Source organism: Pteronotus mesoamericanus, unplaced genomic scaffold, assembly GCF_021234165.1.
Source record: "Pteronotus mesoamericanus isolate MK-2021 breed Mesoamerican mustached bat unplaced genomic scaffold, CSHL_Meso_final contig_220, whole genome shotgun sequence".
NCBI lineage: Eukaryota > Metazoa > Chordata > Mammalia > Chiroptera > Mormoopidae > Pteronotus > Pteronotus mesoamericanus.
Genome location: NW_026555091.1, coordinates 9,190,915 through 9,216,835, shown reverse-complemented (window position 1 = coordinate 9,216,835; position 25,921 = coordinate 9,190,915). Strand labels below are relative to the sequence as shown.

The 25,921-nt window shown below is 67.1% G+C and overlaps 1 protein-coding gene across 1 annotated transcript in view; it reads right to left on the bottom strand.

The window, feature by feature from the left end:
* Positions 1–25,921, bottom strand: part of PKD1L1 (polycystin 1 like 1, transient receptor potential channel interacting) — a 55,226-nt gene that overhangs the window by 14,009 nt on the left and 15,296 nt on the right. Inside the window, exons 16-43 of the mRNA XM_054571315.1 lie at positions 25,262–25,373; positions 24,432–24,624; positions 23,714–23,770; positions 22,118–22,330; positions 21,024–21,251; positions 19,649–19,759; positions 19,381–19,538; positions 18,872–18,972; positions 18,489–18,681; positions 18,023–18,106; positions 16,923–17,130; positions 15,894–16,000; positions 15,113–15,335; positions 14,231–14,404; positions 13,298–13,417; positions 13,146–13,218; positions 12,656–12,702; positions 11,543–11,702; positions 10,511–10,637; positions 9,567–9,651; positions 9,126–9,259; positions 8,681–8,717; positions 8,140–8,258; positions 6,398–6,508; positions 4,020–4,146; positions 3,003–3,169; positions 1,516–1,750; positions 165–269 (exon numbers count right to left, since the gene is read on the bottom strand). Of these exons, the coding sequence (XP_054427290.1) occupies positions 165–269; positions 1,516–1,750; positions 3,003–3,169; positions 4,020–4,146; positions 6,398–6,508; positions 8,140–8,258; positions 8,681–8,717; positions 9,126–9,259; positions 9,567–9,651; positions 10,511–10,637; positions 11,543–11,702; positions 12,656–12,702; positions 13,146–13,218; positions 13,298–13,417; positions 14,231–14,404; positions 15,113–15,335; positions 15,894–16,000; positions 16,923–17,130; positions 18,023–18,106; positions 18,489–18,681; positions 18,872–18,972; positions 19,381–19,538; positions 19,649–19,759; positions 21,024–21,251; positions 22,118–22,330; positions 23,714–23,770; positions 24,432–24,624; positions 25,262–25,373 (3,809 nt within the window). The remainder of the gene's footprint in view (positions 1–164; positions 270–1,515; positions 1,751–3,002; positions 3,170–4,019; positions 4,147–6,397; positions 6,509–8,139; positions 8,259–8,680; positions 8,718–9,125; positions 9,260–9,566; positions 9,652–10,510; positions 10,638–11,542; positions 11,703–12,655; positions 12,703–13,145; positions 13,219–13,297; positions 13,418–14,230; positions 14,405–15,112; positions 15,336–15,893; positions 16,001–16,922; positions 17,131–18,022; positions 18,107–18,488; positions 18,682–18,871; positions 18,973–19,380; positions 19,539–19,648; positions 19,760–21,023; positions 21,252–22,117; positions 22,331–23,713; positions 23,771–24,431; positions 24,625–25,261; positions 25,374–25,921) is intronic.

Below are 25,921 nucleotides of genomic sequence, written 5' to 3'. Positions count from 1 at the left end.
CGTGGATGGGCTGCCGTGCCACAGCCCCGGGGAGCAGCGAACGACACGGATCTCAGCCGTCCAGGCACCGATGTGGCCTCGAGCCTGGCGGGGCAGGGGAGCTGTGAGCTCCCCACCACGGCCGCCGCTGCAGTGCGCGCGTGAAGACACGACAGGGGGGCTACCTCCAGCCAGTTCCTGGGCCGGCGCCAGTAGCCGTGGACGCCCTTCTCCGCCAGGCCGTGCAGCTGGAGGCCCAGGTGGGTCAGGGTGAGCGCCAGGAGGGCCAGCTGAGGGCGTGTGAGACAAGGAGACAACAAAGGACCGATAAGTGGTTGTGCGAAGGTTCCACCTCCTGGCCAGCCCGCAGGGTAGACCCGATTCAAGCCAGCTCCGGGCCACGTGGAGCCTCGGGGTGAGCTTGGTCTCCGCAGCCCGGGGCACACTGTGCCTCTGCACCCGCCAGCACCCAGAGAGCCCACCCGAGGGCAGTAGGGATGCATGGGAGCTGGAGCTGGAGCTGGGCCTCCTCATGGAACCCGCCCTGTCTCACCAGCGCCCGGGGGGGGGGGGTCTCCTGCCCACCACACCAGCCCCGTCCTTCCCCACGAGGCTCAGGAGCAAGGGCCTTCATGTGTGTGGCGAATAACTAAAACGTGTCCTCAGTGTAAGGTCCTGCATGTAAGAAACTTCTTCAACCTCTGTACACGGTTCTCAGCGTCGATGGATTCATTACCTGTCCTTCCACGCCTTCACCCGCTTGCTCACTCGCTCGCTCACTCACTCAGTCACGCAGGGGCGTCCAGCCTTTCGGTGTCTCTGGGCCACACTGAAGATTCATCTTGGGCCACACATTAAATACACTGTGACATGTAATCCCAAAATAATCTCCTAATATTTTAGGTAAATTTACGATTCTGGGTCGGGCCACATTCACAGCGCCCCCGGGCTGCATGCGGCCTGCGGGCCGCGGCTTGGACGCCCCTGCAGCTCACATGCTGGGGACGGAAGGGGGCGGCGCTCAGCGACAGCCGCCTGTCCTGTCTGAGCTCACACAGCCACGCAGAGCCCCTGGGGACCAGTGAACACTTCCAGTGAACACTTTTATGATATAAAAGCCTCTTTTGAGACCGTCTGCCCTCCCTCTGGGGACGAAGGAGTATGCAGCAGCCACATACCAGGCGCGGCGGCCCCACGTCACGGAAGGTGAACTGGAATGGGGGGTCCTGTGTGGACAGCATTTTGTGACCCACAACCCACCCTGAACACTAAGCTTTGTTCCCACGGCTGGGCGCCAGGGACCCTGTGCGCCCACCTTCCTGCGCCCACAACCCAGCCTGCGGCCAAGCGCTCCAGCATTTGGTGGGCACAGCTGGGTCATCCCTGTCCCGCGCCTACCCTTGGCGGGCGGCGGGCTGCATGGCGGGGCCCTGGCAGGCTCTGCGGGGAGGGCGGGCGAGGGGCAGGCTGAGGCCTGCCTGGTGTGCGTGGCCGGTCCTGCGGGGCCTGGGCTCCGCAAGTGGCCCGTGAACCCACCTGGGGCAGCAGGAGGTGGAACCTCGGGGCGGAGTCGCTGCGGAAGACGGGGAATGATTCCACCCAGGCGGAGAGGGCGAGGCGGCCGGCCGGGGTGGCCTCCGCGCTCAGGGACACGCTGGAGAGGAGGCGGGTCGGGGGGCTGTAGAGGACGAAGCGCACGGACAGGGCACGGGTGCTGCTGTCGGCCCACCGGTGGGCCTGGAGGCCGGTCAGGGCCGCGTGGGCCGCGTGCCTGCAAAGCGCGCACGTCAGAGAGGGTGGCGGCCGTGCACGACGCGTCCAACCCGGGCCCTGCCGGTTCCTGGTGACGTGGCCCCCACGTTCACGGGGCGGCCTGGGTGGCCTGCTGCACCCTGCGATCCTAAGGAACTGTTCATGGCCCCCGCATGCCCGGGCAGGACCCCAGGCCGCAGGAACCCTGTGTGGGGCAGCCTTCTGTTTTGCAGGGCCCAGCGCGGAGAGAGTGCCGTCTCTTGCCCCAAGTGCAAGGGCGGTCGCTGCCTTTTCCTGCTCTGTCGTGGGGAGGAAGCCACCTTCACGGTCTGTGTTGCCAATGACGACTAAGTTCCTTGCTTCTCATTAGTGAGACTCAAAGGCGCACGTTACTCTCACTGCGCACGGCTCCCGTGGGTCTCGGACACTCAGTGACCAGGCACAGCACAGTGTGGAGGGGGGATGGGGACAGTGTGACGGCCAGAGCAGGCCCGGCGGGCTGAGTGCAGCCACCGTGGGCTGCGGCCACAACGTGGGTGCTGTGGGTGCTGAGCCTGCTGGAGCCTCTGCCCCCTCGTGCCCGGCACCTGAGGACCCATCGGGGCCCTGGGCTCGCCCACCGGCACAGTGGCCTCCAGGCCAGCAATTCTCAACCCCGGTGCCGCCGGCCTTTGTAAAACACACAACACCCGACTCTCCAGTCAGGGGCACAGACCTCCCTCCCCGAGAGGGTCAGAAAGAAAAACGACAGCAGCCCACACAGCAGCGGCCGTCCATGCGGCGCCCTGTCTTGAACCATGAATATAAATACATAGGTCATACGACAGACCTGCATCTTATTGGTCACGGCTGATAATAAGGTTGCATCTGATTGGTTAATTCTTGGCACAAGAAATCCTGACCTACAAGTACAGATACCTGGTTTTTTTTTTAAAAAAGTCACTTTAGAGCAAAGAGGGTAAGTAATTACTTTTTTTTTTTTTTGGTAAATCTATCAAAATTATACCTGTATTTTTTGTCAGATCAGCAAAAAATATGTTTTTGTGTGTGCCTCACCGTTTTAGCAGTTTATGTGGGCCCTGGGATGAAAGGTTGAAAATTGCTGCTCTGGACCTTCTGGCAAATTCCGAAAGAGCCCTGGCTTGTCCAGCGGCTGTGGCGCTCCCTTCCCTGGGACTTAGTCATTGTTGGCAGCACAGCTTGGGCCCGAGGCCGGCCAGGCCCCAGCGCGGACAGGCCGGCGCGGACAGGCCGACCCTCGGCGCACTGACCTGGTCCTGCCCAGGCGGAGCTCACAGCCCCGGCTACGGGCCTCGGGGGCCCTCGGGGCTGCTGTCGGGACATCCGCGCTCGTCACGGAGGGGGCCCGGGGGTCTCCGACGTCGGGGCAGCACGCCGGCGGCCTGTCTTCAGTAAGTGCCGAGAGCGGCCTCGGGAGCTGAAGGACAAGGCAGAACTGAGGAGCGTCCACCCTGCGCCCTCCTGCCCGGGGTCGCCCGGACCGTTCTCGTTCGATGGATTGTGAGAGGTTAAAAAAAGAGAGCACGCTACCTCGCAGGGGCTTCCGGGAGGAGCTCTGAGCTGCCCGACGACCGGCGGGCCCAGCAGGTAGCACTTCCCTCCGAGGGCGCCAGCCTGGGGGGGCGCGCGGAGCCCTGTGACCCCGGGGCGCCTGCCCGCACGGCCCCACGGCCGGGTCAGAGGGCCAGGGCCAGACTCCCCCTTCGCTTTTACAGCGCCCTCAGGGTTTAGCCAGCATCCTGAGAGGCGGCAGCTACCTCCCCAGTCTTTGTGCCAGATCAGGTGACTCTTCTCTGGCTGCAGTTTCTCCCGTCACCCTGGCCGCCCCATGGCCGGCAGCGAGAGCGTCACGGGAACGACTGTGTCCGCGGAACGTGAGACTGAGCCATTTATTTTAAAGGTAGAAAATGAAAGAGAGGCCAGGAACGAGGTTATTGCGCAAGATGCGGGTTCACTGGCGACTTCTCCTTCAGAACCTGAGACAAGCCAGGGCCTTTCCAGGGAGGCTCGGACGCCGTCTCAGCTGTTTGCTCGCCTCTGTCCCCAGCGGCCCGTGTGCCTGTGCCGCACAGCACAGGGCATTCTGAAGCTGCCTCCCAGCCCCAGGGCCCAGAGACTCTGTGGATGGGCCCCGCCCTGTGTCCAGTCCCTGCCAGGCACGTGCAGGGAGCTGGGCGAGCTCGGCAACACGTGGGGCGGGGAGGGAACAGGACGGGCCGTGGACGGGTTAGCCCCACGGCGAGTGGTCGGGGCGGAGGGAAGCCCACCTGTGTGCCCGGGGTGCTGGCGGCGGCGGGCCCGCTGCCTGGGTACAGGCCATCCAGCAACGTGCTCAGGCTCCAGGCCCACCAGGCGTCCACGCCGCTCAGGCCTCCCAAGGAGCTCCTGGCGCCTCTTAACCAAGAACAGAAACAGGGCGTCATTTCCTCTAGGACAGATTTCAGGCAGCCTGCAGTGTGAGGGACAGCGAGGGGACCGCTTGTGGCCCCCGGGAGGCAGGCAGGGGCTGGAACCACCCGCTCAGTCCTCTGGCAGGTCCCTTGTTGTCACTCGCGGCCACGTGAAGACCCTGCTCTGCTGCTCCCGGCGCCCGGGAAGCAGATAAGCCAACCCCTGCGCTCGTGGGAGACGCGCTGCAGACGGACGAGCAACGCCGTTGGTGGCGCAGGTTAGGAGAGGGAACGAAGTAGAGACACGCACGCAGGTGGGGACTTGAGCTCCAGGGGCCGTGGGAACCCCCCGGAGGCGACCTCGCAGCACAGGCTGCAGGCCGCAGAGAGGCGAGCGCAGGGCCCTCTGCAGGGTCGGTCCCGGTGGGACAGCAAGGTTGGGGGCGGCGCGAGGTGACCGTTCCACGTGCCACTGCTTCACTGGGGGGTTTGTGTTTCTACTTGGAATTTCGTGAACGTTTTACGAGTGCAGAAAGGCTTCAAACGGACGTTAACTACGTGAGAATCCAACAACGTGTCACTCTTTTGTTAAAGGGCAGGAAACCAAGCAGCCCCACGGCCTCACTTCACAGATGAGGGAACTACGGCCCAGGGTCGCCGACCGAGGGCTGGAGTCCAGGGCCGGACCCGCGTGGACCCCTCCTGGCTCCGGGGCTCCTCCTGGGCACAGGCCACTGCTCAGCCCCAAGGAGCCGCTGGCGTGCGGAGGAGGCTCTGGGGGAGGGGCCGCGGCGAGGCGGGCGCCCTAGGGGCTGTGCTTGCGCGCAGGGGCGGCCTCTGTGCCTGCCAGCTCCGCGCCCTGCTCCACACACACTGCCAGGCACGGGTGTGAGCTCCGCTGCCACGCTGCTGCTGTTGGCGCTGAGAGGCAAATTCACAGGAGACCCACGGCGGGTCAGGCGGAGATACAAGGTAAGCTGGCAAAGCCCGAGTTTCCTCAGGCTGCCTCCCCGGTCCAGAGGGAACCACCCACCTGGTGGCTTGCTTGTGCACATGGCGCCCCCTGCTGGCCTGAATTGCCCTGCGGGGGTGGGGTGCGTGGCAGGGGCTGAAAGGTGGGCTCCCCAGGGAGAGGGTGGGTCACTCAGTCTTGGAGGCCCCTCACAGGAGGACATCCGGGTCCTACTCCACCCCTGGGTCTTAAATCTGCCTGCCTTCTACCCAGTGTGCCTGTCAATCACTTGCTCTCATAGAAGATAAAAATAAACGTCCTTAAACAACAGGTTATGTTAAATAGATTTGCCAGCCATCTACCTGTGCCGAAAGAATTCAACAAAAGTAACATACGTCAAACTAGATTCCTTAGTCGAAGGCAGCCTATTCACGGAAAAGCGGCAGGAACGTGCCGTTAAGCCTCCTCCCGAAAAGGCAAACCCGAAACCGAGTCCTTCACTTCCTGCCACCAAGACCGTAGTAAAGGATCAATACGAAGTCACAACGCGCACTTTGAAATACAAAGCCAAACTGCTTCCAAGAGCTACGGGACTGGGCGTGCTTGGCAGGGGAGAACCAGGCGGGACCACGGGTCTGGCGGCGGCCGCCCCCCGGGGGCATGGCCGAGACCTCGCTCGGTTTCAGACACACCATGCGTGGAGAGGAAACGGCACGACAGAGCTGCCGGCAGGGGAGGCGCGTGAGACTTCCTGCTTCTGTTCGCCGGTCCTTCCACACCCACCCACCACGAGCGTCCACACACTTAACAGTGGAAGGAAACACGTGGATGGCCGGGGGCCGGGGGCCAACGGCTGCTTGGCATAGATGTCATTTACTGAGAACCGCGCCGGCCCATGGTGAAGAGCTCTGCTGTCCCCCAATGGAACTGCGACATCTGTTTTTTCACGGCACCTCGGCTCTCAGGGCCTTGAAATGTCCTTGTTCCACTATTTACAAAAAAGAGAGGCCATGCACATGCCCAAAGTCTGGGGACAGAGGCCTCCTAGGAAGAGCGGGAACAAGGGTCCCCGAGGCAATGACAGCCCCTCCGCGCTTCCTCCGAGGGACATGCAGAGGAGCCTCCCACGGGGGACGCGTCGTGAGGATGTGGACTAGTGGGCTGGAGCGTCCCTTCCTCCCGATTGGCTCCAAGTAACAGCGCAGTGACCCGGCCGGCGGCCCTGAGCCGTGGCCCCTCTGTGGGCGTCTGTGGCTGTGAACCCAGGACTCTGGGGCCAGAGAGGCTCACCCACGCGTCCTACCTGGTAAAGGCGTCCCGGATGGCACGGCTGAGGGCGCGTTCGTCCCGGGAGGACGCGCCATGGGCTATAAACAGATGCAGCAGCAGCATGAGGGCCGACAGGCAGGTGTCTCTGGAAGAAAGAAATTTAAAACGAGCCTTTTCACAGCCGCCGCATGTGCACACCCAGCCAGACATCTGCGGTGGGAGCGGCTTTTACACCCCTGGGCCGGCACCCTTGTATCGGGGTGAGGTCTGTGTGGAGGATCTTTTTTTTTCTTGCACAAGGACACCCAATTTTCCCAGCACCATTTTTGAAATGAACGGCCTCTGTGCTTTTGTCAAAAAAAAAAAAAAAAAAAAAGTCAGCTGGGCGTGTGTGTCTATTTCTGGGCCCTGTGTCATGTGTGTGGCTGGCGTGCCTGTGTCGCCAAGCCCACAGCCTCTTGGATTCGGGGCTTTGGGGCAGGTCCCGAGGTCGTGGGGTCAGCCCTCGGACTCCGATCCCCTTTTCTGGAATCGCTGTGGCTTGTTCCTTCGCTTCACACGTGCATTTTGGAATCGGTTGGTTGGTACCTACAAAAGCAGCTCGCGGCGTTTTGGTTGGGATCACACGGAATCTACAGGTCAAACTGGACAGAACAGACGCCCCCGTGAGCCCGGGGCTTGGGCCCCGCGGACCCGCGCTCTCCGTCCCTTCAGCTTGTCAGTCACTCTCAGCACGCACGGTGTCCACGCTTTCCTCAGTTTTTATCTCCTTGTTTCCTTTCTTTCCCGCCGGCGACGCGCTTTCCACCGGGGAGGCGGGGCGCCTGGTTCGTCCTCTCTCGTTCTTCTTCCTTGTCTGTCGTTGTGGTCAGGGTTTAGACGCCGGGTTGGTTAAGGGCTGCAGATGGTCAGGTCCCGGTCCTACCATTTCCTTCAGTGGCCAGAGCCACTCTACAGAGAAGACAGCCCCTCGTCTCCGCCTCCGCCCGCGGGTGGCGTCCCTGCAGGGAAGTCGGCTGGCCCTTCGCTGCCATCGTGTGAGAGCTGGTCCCCGATGGACGACGCTTTGAGCTTCACGAGCTGCGTGCTCAGCGGCACCGCACGGGAAACGTACCAGGGATGCCCACACCCTGGACAAACTGCGTCAGCGAGGTGTGAGGGAGGCCAGGTAAGGCCCGGGGTTCAGGGAAGGACTCAGCTGCCCGGTGTGTGAGGCCCCTGCCAGCTGGTCAGCCTCAGCCCCGCGACGTGGTGGGACGGGTGTCATCCAGAGGAAGGTGTCTGAGGCCACGCTGGGGGGCTTACTGTGCACGTGGTGTTTCTTAACCTTTGTGTTTTATCTCAAGAAAATGCCGTTGGTTTTGTATTAAGTACCATGACATCTGTGTGCATGTTTTAACTGTAAAACATCCTTAAGTTCTGTGCTCGGGCTCAACCGATGTCCCAGGCAGAGGCGGTGGCCTCACACACCCGCGCGCACAGCCTGAGGGGCCGCGGCCCGGGCAGCGTGCCCGGCGGGCGGTGGGAGGGGGCCTGGCCGTGTGCGGACGGCCTGCCCTGGGCGGGGAGCCGGCGCCGGGGGCGAGCTGCTTCACCCTTCTCACCGCGGGTCCTTGCAGAACGCGGGCGACTGCGGTCGTTTCTCGGCTTCCCACGGACTGGGCACATGGTGGTGGCTTTGGGGCCAGCAAGGCGTCCCACCTTCCCTCCCGAACCCCCAGGCGGGGCAGGCGGGGCAGGCGGGGCAGGCGGCGCCTGAGCACGGGTCCCACTCACCTCAGCGCAGCCCGGGTGCGCACCTGCCTCCTCATCCTCTCCCGGGTGACCCTGAGCCGGGCCATGGATGGGGGACGCGCCCAGCGCAGGCGGCGAGCTTGCTGGCGTGCAGCCAAGACCTGTGGGGACGAGCACGTCGTGAGCCGGGGCCGCCAGCCAGCGGGCGGGGTCCCAGCACCCCCGCCAGGCCCAGGACGGCAGGGTCACTGTCTCTGAGCCCGGCCTGGGGTTTGGGGACAGAGTGTGTCACTGCGGGTCCCACGCCCCAGGTTCCGGGCAGCTGGCCTGGGAGAGAGGCTGTTTACCGCTTTGTCCCGTCCCCAATGTGGTCAGGGACCAGCTGGGCTGCCGTCCAGCTACAGGGCAGTTCTCTCTGAGACCCTCAAAACGTGGACGGTCTTAGCAAGGAGTGACCTTTGTTTCCTGTGGTCACGGCTGCCTACGAGCCCGAGACCCCCACAGGCCACGGGCCCCGAGGGGCCACAGGCCCGCGTGCTTCCCCGCGGGGTCGGCACCCCCTTCTCTCCCTCTTGTCGCCCACAGGATCGGAAGGACACGGGCGGAGCAGGGGGAGCCTTCTGCGAACACAAACGCCACAACGGCCTCAAGTTCGCCACAATCGTAGCCAAGAATCACATTTCTCATTTGCTTCAGTGTCTTAAAAAAAGCTGTTTTTTGCAGTGGTTTGGTTCCTTCCAAATGGGGGCGGAGGTGAGGGAGTGGATCCCGTGAGTTCACCCGTCACGTGTGTGTGAAGGAGCTTAAGAAACTAACAGGCCCCCACAGGTCCCCCGAGCTTGGACTCGGTGTGACCCTGACCCCCATACAGGGCCGCAGCGCGGCTCCCTGAGCTCCGCCACTGCCGCAGGCCCCAGGCCCTCCTCACTCGCTCCACTGCGCCCGCTCTGCAGGGGTCGCTGCCGCTGCCGCTGCCGCCACTGCCGCTGCCGCTGCCGCTGCCGCCGCCGCCGCCGCCGCCGCCGGGCGTGGGGGGCCCGTGGCTGCGGGAGAGCCCGTCCAGGTCAGCGTCCAGGCCCTCGGTGGCTTTCCGTAAAGACTCGGTGAAAAAGCTCTCATCGCCTCTCCGTTTCCAAGCGAAGCCCAGAGCCACGAGGCCCATCTGGAAGGAGACGCGGGACCCGGCCCAGGCGCCACGCCGTCAGGGCCCCAGGGAGCCGGCCCTGCCCCTGGTCAGCACCCCGCGGCCCGGCTCGGACGCACGTGCGCCTCCGCTCAGATCCCGGCCGCGGGGCCGCTCTGTGGGCCTCCGAGAGCAGCGGGGGCTGAGGACGGTGAGAGACGCAGCCCCCCGCAGCCCCGCCCTGGCTCCCCACTCTCTCGTCAGCTGTGAACAGCAGTAACACAGAGCCTCCGCCCCCCTCCGCCTCCCGGACCCCAGGACGGGACCGCACCGGAGGGTTGCTCACCATGAGTGGCTGGGTGACGAAGACGCAGCAGGTCACAGAGACGGCCAGCAGGCACAGCCACTGCTCACACTGCGCGGGGCTGAACCTGCCCGGGGGACACGCTCAGGGCCCGGGGCTGGACCGACCCGCGACGGGGGACGGTGGATGGCGGCGGGGCGCTGGGGGGTGGGCGGGCACGTCTGCCTGATGGGGGGGCGGGGGGCGGGGGGCGGGGGGCGTCTCTTCCTGCTCAGAGGGGACGTCAGCCACCCTGAAGCTGTTCAGTGGGAAAGAGGGAGGGACCCACAGATGGGCGAGCAGGGGTGGGCGAGCAGGGGTGGGCGGGCGAGCAGGGGTGGGTGGGCGAGCAGGGGTGGGCGGGCGGGCGGCGGCCGTAGCAGCAGTGATGACAGGCCACGCGTCTGCTGGGCCCGCGGGCCCAGGCCCAAGCTATCGGGCTTGCGCAGGGGGGCCGCACTTTCTGCCCCTGAGACCATGCAAATGGGGCGCCACCGGCCAGCCCACCCTCGGAGCCTCGCCGAGGGGCCCTGGGGACGCTGCGGAGGGACCAGGCCAAGGCCAGTGGGTGGTAGGGCAGCATCCGACCTATGGCGCTGCACGGCCACACCTGTCTCACAGGCGTGCGCCTTCTCAGACAGCAGGTGACAATCAAGGCCTCACTCGCCTTCTCGGCTGCTCAGCGGCTGGGCGCCCTCCCGCACAGGGTGAGGGATCCGGGACCCCACCGCGCTGGGCTACCGTCCCGGGACAGCGGGGCCCGGCCCCCCTGGGGGGTTGGCACAAGAGACCCTTCACCTGGGCGATGGGGGGAGCAGTGAGGGCTGGGACAGCAAGGGCCACGCCTGAGCTGTACCTTACGGGTCCCCAGAAACACAGGGTTTCCTGGCCAATGGTAGCCTGGCCGCCCAGAGGCCGGAGGATGTTTGCAAACCTTTACAGCTCACCTGTACCCTAGAAATCCTGTCCCCAAGCCACAGGCCACAGAGACCGTCCCGCACACGGCCCACGCTGCAGAGTCCGGCCACGGCAGCGGCCCCCGGGGCCTCTGGGATGTGGCGAGTCGGCCGGGGGCTGAGCGAGAGAAGACGGAGAAGGCCGAGCCATTTCCCCCCACGCCCAGGGTGGCAGTTAATGGTGGGCGTTGCTGTGACGGGTCACAGGGCACCCAGGCACCTAGCTGGCGTCACCCGGGGGGAGGAGCCCGGGGGGAGGAGTCCGGGGGGAGGAGTCCGGGGGGAGGAGTCCGGGAGGCGCGTTCCTGGGGAGCTGAACACAGGACGTGGTTGCTCCGCGGGAAGCAGGCTGGCCTGCCCGGAGTGGGCGGGCCTCGTCCAGCGAGGCGAAGGCCGGGCCAGGGCCCCGAGGCCGCTCTTCCCCGCTGAGAGGGGCCCGCCTGCCCGCGGCCTCTGGGCTGAGACACGGATGCCTCCAGCCTTTGGGGATGAGCCTGGCTTCCTCCTCAGGCTGGCAGCACAGGCCTTGCCGACCGCGGCCTGGCGCCTGGGGGCCTAGCAGCCGCGGCTGTGAGGACGCCACCGGGGTCCTGCCCCACGTGCCTCCCTGGGCTGGCCCGAGACGGTGCCCCCCGGACACACTGAGCACAGCGTAGCTGCCCCCCAGGACCCCGTTGGTGGAGGACCAGCCCCATGACTCAGCCCTTGTGTCCCCTGCCCATCGCTGGGCTCGGGACACAGCATGAGCTGTGACGTTCGCCCCAATTTGTAGCGACAAATGTGAGGCTTTACACTTCAGGACGCTAAGGGAAAGCTACGTGTCTGCTGCTGACTTTTTAAAAAGGACATGAGCGAGCCACCCAAGCACGTGCTGAAATCATGGGGCCTCGGGGACGGCCGGGGCCTCAGTTCAGATGGGCCTGGATGACACCAGACCAGGGTCTTTGGTCGCGGTTGTCCCCGCTCCCGCTCTGCTCCCAACTCTCCCAACGGCCCGCGCGGGGCAGCCCCCACCAATGTCACCTCGCGAGCCGAGGACACAGTGGTCGCTCCTCTCCCTCAGAGCCCGCTGGCCGAGGTCGGCCCCGCAGGCCTCCAGGTCAGGGGGCGGGCGGCCTGCCCCGTCGCCGCTGGCTGCGTTCCGGGCCCGGGCAGCCCCAGAGAGAGTGGCCGGTGCGCTCTGCTAGAAAAGACGAGGTCAGGATGAGCTGTGTCCTGTGGAACATGGCGCCTCCACGGCAACAGCTTGGTGAGCCTCTTGGGAGACGGCCCGGCTGGCCGACCTCGACAGGCCTCAGGCTGGGGAGGGGTTCAGAGGCGGCACCGGGCAGCCCTGGGCCAGAGGGCGGCGGGGGCCCCGGGTGATGGCGGGGCGCTAATTACTGAAGGCTCCTCGCAGCCAAGCGTGAGGGCACGGCAGCTGCCGGACAGAGGGTCCTCTGACCCAGAGCAGGGGGCGGGGCGGGGCGGGGCGGGGCGGGGCGGGGCGGGGCGGGGCGGGGCGGGGCCCAGGTGTGGGGGCAGGACAGCCTGGGGCAGGGCCGTGGGCGTGGGCGGCATGGGCGGCGTGGGCGGCGTGGGCGGCGTGGGCGGCGTGGGCCTGGAGGCGCACCACACTCAGGAGGGGGCTCTGACCAGGGAGGTGGAGACCAGGAAGCTCAGGAACCACGTGCGTCTGACGTGCCTCCAGGACAGGAGACAGACTGAAGCTCAGGCGTGACTGAGGCCTGAGCGACCAGCACGGGTGGCATCTCCTGTCCCCTCGTGCCCTCTGCTTCCCAGCGCTCTCCTGCGCGACCTGCCGCCCCTGCCCTGGCCCTGGGCCCAGCCACTAGAACGCCTCCCCCATCCACACAGCGTGTGGCCCAGAGGGTGGCTGCCCAGGCCCAGGCCCAGGCCGTGGCTTTCCGCCCTCTGCCCGCTGCTCCCTTCCGCTGAGATCCCCGGAGAGCTTTCCCCATGGCCTGTGTCCCGGGAGGCGGCTCTCTGGGTCCACAGGACCCGCAAGGTGGGATCCCCGTCTCCGTCCCACACTGGGGACCAGGCCGCCGCCAAGCCGGGAGCCGGGAGCCGGGAGCCGGGAGCCGGGAGCCCTCACTGTCAGATTCTCAGGACTCGCTGTCGGCCTGTGTTTACCTTGCGCAGCATCCGGGCCTCTGGCGCCCTCCGCTGGGAGTCAGGGCCTGAGTGGAGAAAGGTCGGCCTTATAACACTGCAGCGGGGGCGGGGCTCCAGGGAGGGCCCTCTCCTCACGAAATGCTCCCCCCTCGTCCCTCAACAGCGGTGCACGGGCCTTCCTGGGACACGGGACATGCAGCGAGGATGCTGCCACCCTGGCGGGACCCGGACACCCTTCAATGCCTTGTAGACACAGGAGATGAAGCTGAACATCCCTTGTGGTGAACGGCGTGCGTCCCCAGGCTCCACTGCACAGCCCCCGAGGTGAACGAGGAACCCAGAGCACACGGGAGGCAGGAGGCCCAGCCCCCACCCCAAGGACTGGCCACACGGGGTCGGCACGACGGGACGGCGTCTGACCCTCCCGTTCAGACGTGGCCGCTTTCCCGTCGCTGCGATTCCCAAGCTGACAAAAGCCACCTCTCCGGCCCTGGAGGCGCCGGCTCACCTGGGGCTGCGTCGTCGGCCGGTGCTGCTCTCAGGGGCCGGTGCAGCCGCGCCCGGCCGGGCCCGCGGGCGTCCTGCGGGGCGAGGACACGGCTCAGGGCGGAGTCCCCGGCTCCTGCCCGGGACAGGGCCATGCAGGCGGGACCCGGGTACCTGGCTGAGCCTGAAGAGCAGTGACAAGAGCTGAGCTCCTGGAGAAGCCAGCAGGGTGCAGAGGAAACCCGTCCCGAAGAGCCCGAGAGGAACACCGGCGGGGCCGGCGCCCGGCGGGAGCTGTGGTGGCAACAGCAACAGGCACGTCACCCGAAGGCAGCGTGGCTCGGAGCCCGCAGCCACCTGTCACCACACGGGCGGCTCACGTCGGGGCACACGCTGTGGTTCCCCCGCATCTCAGAGCTCCCACACGGGAATGAAAGGAGAGTCACAGAAATCCTCCTGCTTCTCACTGGGACAAGCCCTTTTAGACTGAACAGACATTTGCTGAGCGCCTGTTGGATGCCAGGCCCGCAGCATACAAAGCCGCTTTGATCCTTGCTACGATCTGACGAGGGGCCATTACTGTCCCCAAGGGTCCCCAGTCCACAGAGAAACAGAGAGGAGATCAGACAACTGGTCGACCTCAGAAGAGCGGCAGGGCCTCCGCCCCGGCTGCATGCCCTGACTTGGGGCCCGTCTCTGCCTCGCGGGGACAGCTAGACCCGAGCACCCATTGCAAACCGGCGTCCCCCAGCCGAGTGGGGCCATCGGAGCTGCGCTGTTGCTTCCATCAGAGGATTTTAAAATTTGAACTGATCACCAACCTTAGAAGAAGTCAGCAGCATCCCACACGACACCCAGGCCGCCCCCCGCCCCCCGCCCCCGGGAGGGCCAGGCTTGGTGGCGGCACAAGGCGCCCGCATGGCGTCGGTCAGCAGAGGCAGCGCCGGCCGCCCTGTGGACCCCCAGCCCCTGCAAGGCCCGTGTCACCGCCGGCCCCTTCCTCTGCTGTCACCCCCTCCCAGCACCGTGACTCCCGCTAACTCCCCGGTGAGGGTGTCGCGCTGCAGGCCTGGGGCTCGGACGCCCCTTCGGGGGACCATGTCCCACCTGCTCGTGCCCTGCGGCAGTGACCAGGGCCGCAAGGCAGGCGTAGGCGCAGAGCAGGGCGAAGGCCACGCTGAGGCGCGGCGTGTGCGGGAGGCCCCGGGCAGCCGGCCGGCTGTGCACGGAGGCCCACGCGTGGTGGTCCTCCAGGAGCTCCGTGAACGTGGAGTGCAGGAGCTGGAACGGACCGCAGGAGACACTGGCATCCAGCCCGCGCGGCCCCGGCCGACCACTGGCGACTCTGAGCGCAGAGCCCGTCTGGAGCTGCTTCGGCCTCAGCGTGTCTGCAGCCCCTCGGCCTGCCACGCTCCCCGCACTCCGGCCGCGCCCAGCCCCACCACCCACGGGCCCTGGAGCTTTGGGGCGCCTGTCCCCCGACTCGCCTGGCTCGCCCCCAAGTATCTTCACGCCCTTCTCTCTAGAGCCTCTGCCTACAGACCCTCACCTGGCAGAAGCGATCAGGTCTCTGCTTGGGGACCCGAGAGACTCGAGCGCCCCTGTGCTCAGCCCTTTCCCCAGCACAGCTAAACTTCACAGGGCTTTGAGCCCCCCGAGAGCCGGGAGGGCCCCCACCTTGGTGTCCTCCGTCGCCCTGCAGCGGCTGCCACACATCATGCGCTGAGCCCAGAAGCCCAACCCACAGAACGGCTGGTGCTCAGCGTCGCATTCGAAAACACAGAGTGACAATCCCAGGGCATGCGTTTCACGGGACGAGAGCCAACAGAGACGGGGACAGGGCCGACCCAGCCACTGCTGCGCAGCGCCCGACATGAACTGGGGGCACGCGAACCCCCGCTCTGGGAGTTCAGGGAGACCACGGCCCAGGCAGGCAGAGCCCGGCGCCGCGTCCTGCCCGTGGCTGCCCGGGGTCCCGGTGCCACCTACCTTCCGGAAGCCGAGGCCGCGGCGCAGGCAGGCCAGCTCCCGCTCCACGCGGCCGTCCCGCCTGCCCGCGGCCAGCCAGCACTCGGCAGGGAAGAACCAGCCGCGCGCCGGCCCCGCACGCAGCTCCCGCACCATCACGTGGCTGACATACCAGGCGGGAGAAGCCCCGCAGCTGTCGTGCCAGAGGCGGATCCTCCGGAGCGGGCCCAGCGGAGCCGGCGTGCTGCGGACACACGGCGCCGTCAGCCTCGTGGGCTGGGGCCCGTGCGCAGAGAGGGGGACGCACGGGCGCCCGGGCGGCGACTCCCGCAGGCCCTCCAGTCACAGGACAGAGGCGCCCGGCCGCACGGAGCCGTGACCCTGGAGCGTCTCCACACCCGGTCCCTCTGATCCACTGGGGTCTGCCTGGCGCGGCCTGTCCACTGTTAAGCCTCAGCCTCAACGAGCAGGTAACACTGCAGCCGCAGACCCCGAGCGCGAGCCTCTGCAGGAGAGGACGGGTGCGCCTTCTCCTGGGGACGGCTCCTCCCTCCGGCCCCCGTGTCCACACTGCCCGGCGCCTTGCTCCCCCGTGTTTGGGCGGAAACTGACCCCCTAAGCAGGTGCCGCTCTGAGGGTGAATTAGTAGCGTGCAAAGAACGCCTCCCTCCGCCCGCCCCTCACGTGGCACTTCGTGGACCTCCCGCGTGGAGCTGTGGTCCCTGCCAGAGGGCGCGGCTGCCGCCAGGCCCCCCACCCCCGGCCCAGTGCCCCGAAGGCACCGGCAGCAAGGCCGCGGTACCTGAGGATGAAGGTGTGTCTGGAGTTCCGCTCGAAGAGGGGCTTCCCTGGGCAGTACAGCTCTCTGGGCCCCGAGCATCCGTTGGCACCGTATACGACAGCGTAAACCTCGACACGGAGACGCGGGGGTGAGAGGCCAAGCGCTGGACCCGCGACCCCACCGGGTGCGGGGTGCGGGGTGCGGGGTGGGGGTGGGGGTGGGGGTGGGGGTGGGGGGGGGGTGGGGCCCCGGTCGCTGCTCCCCCTGCCCCCCCCCGGTCCCCTGCTCCCCCACCCCCATCCTGGTACCAGCGCCTCCCCCGCCCCACGGGCCCCCGGGGCTGCCGGGGGGAGTCCTGCCAGTGCAGGCCAGGAAAGGCTGGGCGCCCCCTTGATTCACTGGGGCGGTGCCCGCCTCACGAGGGGGCGCCGCCTCCTCCCTCAGCCCCGGGGCCTGGGGGCACGGGGGGACTGGGCGGGCAAGGGGCGCCGCAGACAGGCCTTGCCTCTGCGCCGGGCTTTTGGCAGCACAGAAACGTGCAATTCTGACACAGCGCGAGCCGCCAAACTTTCAGTTAAGCCTTCGCTCTTTTCCACGCTCCCCCATTGCCCAGCGTGCGCTCCCTTTGAGGGATTTCTAAGTGGTTTCCACCCTTCGCTCTCGGGTTCAGGGGCTCCCTTTCGGACACAAGGTGTGGCAGAGACTTAATGTCGCCGTTTTCCCCCTGGAAAGCCACGGCCCCCACGCCTGTCCCTGCCTGTCCCCAAAGTCGGTGTGGGCCGTTCTCGTGCTTTCTCCCAAGGTCTCCCAGTGGGTGGCGGGTGACAGGGGACGGGTCCACACTAACCAGGGGAGCACAACCTGGTTCTCAAAGTCTCAGTGAGCCGGGGGGGGGGGGGGGGGGGGGGCCTGAGGCAGCTGGGGGCAGGCGGGCGCGCCCTCCCAGGAGGAAGGTGGGGCCAGCAGTGCCGGGTGACAGGGACAGACCGACCGCTGAACTGCCGAGCCGTGGGTCCTCGCCCCGCCTGCGTCTCCCGGGCGCCCAGTCACCTTTGCGGTGAAGCGGGCTGGAGCCCGGAAGCCTGTGTCCACGACCACGGCGTACGGCTGGTGGCCGGGAGGGATGTTCTCTTGTAGGAAAATGTAACCAGTTTTCTCTCGTTCACGACGATCCATGCGTTTGCTTTTAATAAGCAAAAGCGTGTAGAGAGCTGTAAACACCACCACCACAAGACTGGGAAGCAGGTTTTCCGGGCGTCTGCAAACGAAGGAGAGAAACAGAGAGGGTCCATCAGGGCACACGTGTGCAGCCGGGGTCGGCCATGCCCCCACGCAGGCGCACACACGCACGCAGAGCAAACCCGTGCACACAAAGGCTGCCGCGCCTACAGGGGGTCCCCCCACCCCGGCGGTGTACCGGCCGCCCCGAGTCGCAGTCCCTGGACCCCGGGCGGCCCCCACCCCCGGCATTGGCGGCATCCGTGACTGATCACCGACTACGAGACCCACTACTGGTCTGTGAAGAAACAACTCCTGACGGCCGACTCGCCGTCAAGGTGGCGTCCCTACGACATGACCGTCATGGGGAATGGTCACAGCCAGCACGCCGGGCGGGGAAGCTCCCTGCCGACGTGCCCTGGGCAGAGCCACGGGCACCGCCGGTGGGCGATGGAGGAGGCAGACAAGCGCCTGCAGCTCGCGCCCCCGCTCCGCGTCCCCTCCTCGGGGCTAGGCACACCTGTCCTAGCCGCACAGCGGCTGCAGAGCAGGGCGCTTAGGTGTGTCACCTGAGACGGGGCGCTTCTGAGGACACCGAGAGGGAGCAGGCCCCACGGGCGGGGCAGCGCTGCCACGCGGACGCGGACCCACCCCGTCGGTCGCAGCCGGCCTTGTCCGCATGGGCCTCGAGCTGGGCCACAGTGACCCCCGTGTGGCCGCGCCCCCGCCACCGCGGGTGAGAGACAGACAGGAGGATGTGGCTCACTTGGTGACACCGAGGGACAGCTACCTACCAGCGTGCATATTCGAAAAGCAAAGCGGTCACGGGACCAGGGACCGAACAGCTGACGGCTCCCCCGGGGGCGGCCTGAGCGCTGGGAGGCGCTGGGAGGCGCGGGCACAGCGTGTCCTGGTGAGGAAGTGGGACTCACCTGCGCAGCTCGGAGACGTCACCCGTCTCAAAGGTGACATTCAGGTCCCTTCTTGCGACAGAGAAGGCGGCAGGGCGGTCATAGCTGTGGGGAGGGGCGGGGGAGCCGGGTGGAGTCAAGGCCTGCACCAGCCACGGAGCACAGGGCTGAGCCACGTGGCTCTGCCATTCTCCACTTAGTCGTCTGTGGGTCACGCACGCGCTGTGTGCGGCCCCACGAGTCAGGGAGGCGCAGAGGGACGTGAATCACCCGACCCTGCTCCCCTGGACAGGCGGGGGCAGGCGGGGGCAGGCGGGGGCAGGCGGGGGCAGGCGGGGGCAGGCGGGGGCAGGCGGGGGCAGGCGGGGGCAGGCACAGCAGGGGGCGCGCACACATGGCCAGGTGTTCACAGGGGCCTGGGGCGGGGCCGCACGCGAGAGGAGCCGCGGCCGCCAGCACCCCATTCTCCCGAGCCCTGTGTCCGCACCTGCAGCTCACTTTTCCCGGCGAAGCTCCTGGCTGTGGGGAGAGGCTCCTGGCTGCCTGCCGCCTCGCGTCCCAGAGCAGGCAGCGGATGCCCTGGACACGCAGGCCGTACCTCACAGCCTTGGCCAAGTACTTGTTGGGAGGGTCCCTGTCATAGTCCGCGTCCAGCAAGGACAGGTACCCCCAGGTGCGGCCTGAAAGAGAACGGGTACACCCAGAGTCACAACCTGAAGGTTGCCGAAGGCCCAGCCCGGACCCAAGGTGGACGGAGCGGCGGGCAGTGGGGAGGGGCCGAGCACGGCACAGCCCACGACGCACGTGCGTGCCACAGCGGGGCCCGGTCCGGGGACAGAGCCGAGGGCGAGGGGCGGCTTGCCCACCGACCTCGCAGTGAGGCGGCCGGCACGGAAACGTGTGCCGTGAGCCCCTCCCAGGTGTGCGTCCGCTTCAGCAGAAAATCCGAAGGCGTCGGCCTCTCGGAGAACCTGGGGGCAGAGGAAGCCGCGGCGTCTGGTCACGTTTGGCTTCTCCTCCCAAAGGCAGCCGCACAGTTTTGTGAGCTGGTACCCAGTGACTTAGTGGCCGTGTGTGACGTCACTGTCATCGGGGTGGGGGGCCACTTCCCAAGTCTCAGAAACACAGCGTCACTGACAGTGCGTTTGCCACGTTCCCTAATTTCATCGCCTGGAAGTTTTTTCCCTTAAGACGACAAATTCCGAGGGGTCCCAGCCCAGGTGCGCACTGAGACGTAGACCCCCAGGCCCGACGCCAGCCCCGCCTGACAGTCCCGGAAACAGGGGCAGGCGCCCGTCTCCGAGGCACGGCCACCGGGTCTCCTCACCCGGCCGGCCTCTCACTCCAGCCCCGTCCCGGCCGCAGCATCGCCCGCGCACCTCACCAGCACCGCGACCGGGAAGGCCCTGGCGGCGGGCGGGGAGAACGCGATGCGGATCTGCAGGGACTCCCCGGGGGCCGCCGAGAGCCCCGCGAAGCGGTGCACGTTCACGGCCTCCCGAAGCAACACGAACGCTGGGTCCCCGCCGCCGTGGCCCTGCCAGCACACGGGAGACAAGCCGGGTTTGCCCTCGGAAAAGACAAGACGTCCCACGTCACCGGAGCAGCCGCAGCGCGGCTGAGGGGACCGGGCAGGGCTGTCCTTACCGGGCCATCGTCTTCCCCGAACTCCACGGTCACGGGCGTCCTCAGCCCCTGCACGGAGAGGGGGCCCCCGCTGGGCCAGCGGTGCAAGGACAGGGCGAGCACCGCGCCCACCTGGGGACACAGTGCGCACCTCAGGCGGTGGCGGCAGCCGCTCCGTCGCTGCCACCCCTCACGCTGCGGGCCTGGCGGGGGCGGGGCTCAGGCAAAGTCGGGCTCATCGGCTGGACCAGCAGGGCCCGGGCCGGGGTGAGAGGGGCTGCGTTTCTGCTGCTCCCACTTCAGTTAATCACCCCTGGAGTTGATCCACGTGCCAGGGAAAAGCCACGCGTGCCGAGCGCGGCCAGCGGAGGTGCCCCCCCGAGCGTGGATGGGCCAGGAACTCCATTGGGAGTTACATCAGAAATGTTCCTGGGTGTTGGGGACACGCTAGGCAGGGGATAAAGGCTCTACTTTTTGCATGAAATCTTCCGAAATCTCTAGGACCCCTGACAGACATGGTTTAATTGGCAACGGAGGGATTCTCCTGATTCTTTAAGGGACAAGTGGACTCATCTGTCTGCCGGAGGCTCAGGTACATTTCTCTCCAGGCTATGAGAACGCGTGTTGCTTTGAACGCACACACCAAGCCTTTGGCTGTGAAGCAAGCCTTGCTCTCGTTTCCCCGGGGCAGGTCCCTGAGCAGGGGCGACGGGTCGGGCTTTGGGAGCCCCGGGCGCCTGGGACAAGCTGCCCCCGGAGCCCAGAGGCCTCCACAGAGGCGAGTCTTTACAGAGCCGCCCTTGCAACTTTGCTTTCTAAGTCTCTTTCACTTGTTGGCTGGAATTATTTTCACGGGCCGCGTGGCCAGGCCTGTTTCCCTGAGAAGAGGGTGTGAATGCTTTCGAACAGAATAATGAGTTTGCCACCCATTTGCATGCTCATCCCTCAGAGACGTGTCGGAGGGCACGTGAGCGGGTCTGGGACACAAAACACTGGGGTGCGGGCGCTCTGCCCCGCCCCCCGCCCCCCCGGGGCCGTGCATGTGGCTCCCTGGACACAAGCAGAAGGGAAGCCCACGCTCACAGAGCCGTGGGGCTCTGGCACCACCCGTCCGGTGTGGCCGCTGCCACACGCCCGCCGACGCTGGTTCCCTCCTGTCCCCAACCCCTGGGGACCCTGCGGCCACTCTCGCTGGGACACACACTCAGACCCGCACCGGCCTCTGGCTCTGACTGTGGGTCATCGCGACCCCACAGGACACCCTGAGGGAGCCTGTGTCCTGGGCCCAGGCAGCAGCCCCCGGGGCAGACACCAGGGGAACACGGGCCGCGGCGTCCCCGCCGTCTTCGCCCCCACACCATCGCTGCGTGCAGGAGGCGGCCGCTGCGGGCTGTACCTGGCCAGGCGCGCGTCCCCACGGGGCGGGGCGCCCCCAGAAGAGCGTGAGCTGGCTGACGTAGCAGGGGCTCGGCGCCCCTCGCCCAGCCAGGTCCGCAGGTAGCAGCACCCGGGCGGGGCCCAGGCTCTGCACGGAGCGCCCGGGGCCACGATGCAGCTGCGCGTGGAATGCCATCTGCCCGGCGCTCACGTGGAGCTGGCGCTCGCAGCCCGCCAACAAGCAGCCCTAGAACGGCAGGGACCGGCGCTGACATGTATGGCCCGCTGTCTGGGCGGCCCGGGGTGGGGGCAGAAATGGCAGGGGCCCAGGGATGCTCTACCGGGGGACAGCGACACCGGCCACTTGCTTCTGTTGGGGAGCACCTCCCTGGGGCATCTCATTCACTTGGTGACAACTACCCCGCTTCCTGGGGTGCCTGGCCCAGCTGGAGGGAGCCGGGAGCCGGGAGCCGGCAGCCGGCAGCCGGGGACTGGGAGTCGGGGACACGGGACACGGGACACGGGACACGGAGCAAGGGTGCCCAGTGTGCGGCTTGTGCGCGTGAACGTGTCGGCCGCGGCCACGGACCCCAGACTGAGCGCCTGCTTGCTTTCTAGTTTGCTGGCATCACACCCCGTATCCGGGAGACGACCCGCAGGTCTGGCGGGTGGAGGACACCGGGGAACCAAGGAGACACGGGAGCTTCTGGAAGGAGCCCAACGCATCCCCGAGACAATTCCCCAAGGTCATGGCTGTGGAAACCGCTCTGCATGCAGGGCCGCCTCTCACTCCCACAGGTGGCGGCGGCCGTCCGCGTGGCTCCCGCAGTCCTGGGGGACAGGGAGCACCCACACCGTGCTCCGGGCCGACGCCCCCCAGGGAAGCTGGGCAGGGCCCACGCGACCAGGCAGCAGCCACGGTCACCAGGAACACTCCCACAGGACACAGCAAGGGACAACTTTCCAACGTCACACTGCCACCCAGCACCACAAACACGCCGACATCATTCCTCGGAAGCCCCCGCAGCTGGGGTTTCGGGACGCGGTGGCTGCACAGGACCGGGCTGGGGGGCGGGGGAGGGAGGGGCTGTCACGGCTGGGGGGACAACGTACCAGCAGCACGTCCGAGATGACCCGAATGCCTTCCTCGAGCAGGAGGGCCGCGTCCCCCTGGGGATGGTGGCCAGCGCCCTCCAGGACCGCAGACACCAGCAGGACCAGCTCCCGGACCTGCCCCACGTCCACCAGGACACCCGCGGAGGGCTGGCCGGGAGCCAGGAGCGCCCGCGTGTAGCCGAGGATGAGGGCGGCGCTGGCGGAGCTTAGCTGCGTGGAAACACAGAATGAGGCGCTGCTGCGTCGCCGGCGTTGGGCGACAGTTCTGCGCAAGCGCCCGGCCCGGCCGGCACCGACTGCAGAAGCGACGGTCGGCTCCTGGTCGTCAGCATCCTGACCCGCGAAGTGACAAGAACAAGTGCCTCTGCCAAACGAGTCTGGTTTCGACAAGTGGCCGGGACATTCTCGTCCTCTTGGTCCTTTCACGGGCCAGGAAGCTGACTCTCGGAGGGCGAACTGTGACTCGTGCAGGTGGCCGCCGTGGGCTGACGTCCAGCGCTGGCCTGGAGCCCGTTCTCGGGGGCCCGCGGCCAGGACGTCCGCCTCCCTGAGAAGGCGGCCGGGGGGAGGGGGGCGTGTCGGGCGTGCTCTCAACCAGGAAGCCCTTCCTCACTCACAGGAAAAGAACGGTCTCTCACAGCCCTTGATGCCAAGAGGCTACTTGCTTTGAACCCCATCCACCACCTCACACGTCCCTTCCCGAAGGGGCCCCCCCTCCTTCTAGAACCTTCTCTCCCTCCATGGCCATCCTGTCTTCCAGCCACATGGTCCCCGTTCCTGCTGCCAAATAACTGCGGCTGTTGCCTGGTACAACGAGGCCCCTGCAATGCCTTCATTAACTTTGCCAGTGAAAGCCCTTCCCTTTTCCTGACCCCTCCCCGTGGACATTTCTGAGCCCACGGGACAGCAGGGGACAGCCCCTCGGCTACCGGAGGGCTGAGCCGCAAGTCTCAGGCACCGCTCTGTTCACAGACAGCGGGAGGTGCTGCGGACGGACAAGGCTCTTCCAGGCACGTGCCCGCAGGCCGGGGACAGCCGGCAAGCCCGGCCGTGACCCCCCGGCTCGGGCTTCAAGGGCCCAGACCGTGCGCGGCGCCTGGCGGCCAGCGGCCGGAGCCCCCGCGTGCATGCCGAGGGTCAGCACGGGGCCCCCGCGCGCCCCTTAGCTGCTGGCACGCGCCCATTGCGGGAGGGCACAGAGGTTCTCTCCGCCGGCCGCGCTGGGTTGAACGGCACCTGGCTCAGGAATCTTCCTAAAATGAAACGCTGTTCCCAGCAATAAAACTAGTTGGGCAATACACAGAAACACTGCGAATCGTCCCAGATGGTGACGAGGCACCTTGTCATCCACAGAGACGCAGAAGGGAAAGAATAACCTTTCATCTGACCCGAAGTGCACGGCCGGTTTCAGGCTGCGGCGTCAGGAAAGGGGTCAGCGGTGGCCTCGGGGTGGCCGCGCAACCTCATTCTTAGAGGAAGTCCTGCTTCTGATCCAAGGGCCCCGACTACTTGGCGCAGCTCCGTCTTTGGAACTGACTGAGGTCCTCGTCATGAGACAGAAAGCAGGGGGGGCTCTCGGCAAGAGGGGCTCACCTTGCTGGGGAGGCGGAGGAGGTCGCGCATCACGAGGACAGAGTCGGCCACTTCCTCCTGGGCAGGACAAGGGGGCGGGGGCCGGGCGGAGGCGGTCAGCCCGGCCGCGGCTCCGCTCGCGTGGGCCAACGCCCCACTCCTGGGTTCAGGGGCTGAGGGGCGCCTGCGGCGTTCGGGGGGACCACCCGCCTGTCCCAGTTTCCTGCTTGTGAGGCACCCCAGCCCCTTCGGGAGGGGACACATATCGGGGACCAGGCGGCCATCCCCGGGGGGGCCCCAGCGAGGGTGAGAGGGAACGATGGGGAGCAGGGTGATACCAGCGCCCGCGCCAGGGAGACAGCGACCCGCGTGCCCTCGGATGTCACTGCTCTATGACGGCGTGGGGACAGGGGCCTCCGGCGCGCTGTGGGCAAGGTCGGGGTCTTGGAGGCCGCACCGGTCGTAGCCCTAACTGCTGCACGTTGCCACCGAGGTAAAATCGGGGTGTGTTCACCTAACTTCCTCCTACAGCAACGTGGGCCTATCTGCGGGGACGGTGGCTTTGCCACTCTCTCTAGGAAGCCAGCTGTGCGGGTCTGTAAGACCCAGGAGCAGGCGAGGCCACAGCCACGTGGCAGCCCCGGCACGGAGGTGTCCCGAGCGGGCGTCCCGAGCGCGGCCGCCCACGTGTGAGCTGGCCAGCCGGTCGCTGCCGCGCCGACGCGGGCCCAGGCCGCACCTGGTCCTGGGCCGCTGAAGCGCACACCGCAGAAAGGAGCACGTCCTGCATGCGGGACCACAGGCCGCAGGAGGGACCCCCGTCCCTCGCCCAGCGACGCAGGGCCCTGGCCGTCATGGAGACGTAGTTCCGGATGTCCGCAGGGCGCCCCGTCAGCCGGAGGGCAGACAGGCTTTTCAGGCTGGAATCGTACCTGCGGGAAACAGATGGGCCACGGGGCTGCTCTGACACACGGCAGCGCGCACCCGCCGGCCATGGAGGGGGGACCTCCGTTACAGACGCTCCTTGGCGGGGGCGGGGCAGAGAGAGGGGCTCGCAGAGGAGCTGGGCGGGGCAGGGGACTCCAGAAGGACCCGAAGAGCCACAATGTCGACTCTGTAAGCACCTACATCAGCGCCGAACTGGCACGAGGAGCCAGCAGAGCGACGCAGGAGCAAGCCTGCAAAGGGAGGCAGCGCAGAGCGGGACAGGGGCCGCGCTGCCACTCGGGACAGGGAGCGGGACAGGGGCAGGGACGTGACTGCCCACGAGAAGGCGGTTTTGGGGGACGGTGAAAATGCTCCTAACTAGAATCACCGCTCTGCACGTGTGCAGAAACCCAAGGACGTGTGCACCTGCGGTGGGCGACCGGCGACCTGCGCCGTGTGCAGGGTTGGGTGGGGGGACGCCCCAGGAGACCGGGCGCTGCTTCAGGGAGGGAGCCCGCGTGCCAGGCCCAGAGCAGAGCACGAAGCTGGGCAGACGCGGGGGACTGGGCGCAGGCCAGGAGCCGCTGCGCACTCTGCAGGGGGGCCGCGACGGGGGCGGGGGGGCAGGCGAGGCTCGCTCACACGTCCTCGCCGGGGCAGCGGTCCCCATGGCGACGGGGCAGCACGGTCACGGCGGTGGCGCAGGGCAGCGTCCGGGAGCCTTCGCCGTCGGTGATCACCGTGGACACCAGGACTGGAAAGGACACGGTAGCGGAGGGTCCGAGGGCCGTCGGCAGGTGCTTCTGCAGGTGCCGACGGCCAGAGGGACAGGCCTGCAGGGTGGTCCCAGCCCCTGCTGGCCCGTCCGCATGCCTGGGCGGTGGCCGCTCCCCGCAAGAAACAGAACAGCAGAGGGGGAGGGGGAGGGGGAGGGGGAGGGGGAGGGGGAGGGGGAGGGGGAGGGGGAGGGGGCCAGCGGGCCCCTGCGTCCCCGTGGAGGGCAGGTGACCGCCATGCGCGGGCCAGGGAGCGGGTTCTCCGCTTGCCCACTACCGCCCGCCCTGCGTCGCGCGCCCACAGCACTGAGACGCCCCCGCAGGACCCCTGCCGGCTCCCGAGTCTGTCATGGCAGAAAGGCGACGCGTGTAAGACGGGTAAACAGGGACCGGGAGGCCCAGAGCAGGGGACGCGGCGTCCAGGGCCGCAGCTCCGCTAGAACCAGCCCCGAGAGGTCCAGGAGCACACAGGCCCCGCGGGAGGCCAGAGAAGCCCCGGGGAAGCCCCCGGGGAAGGGGAGTAGGC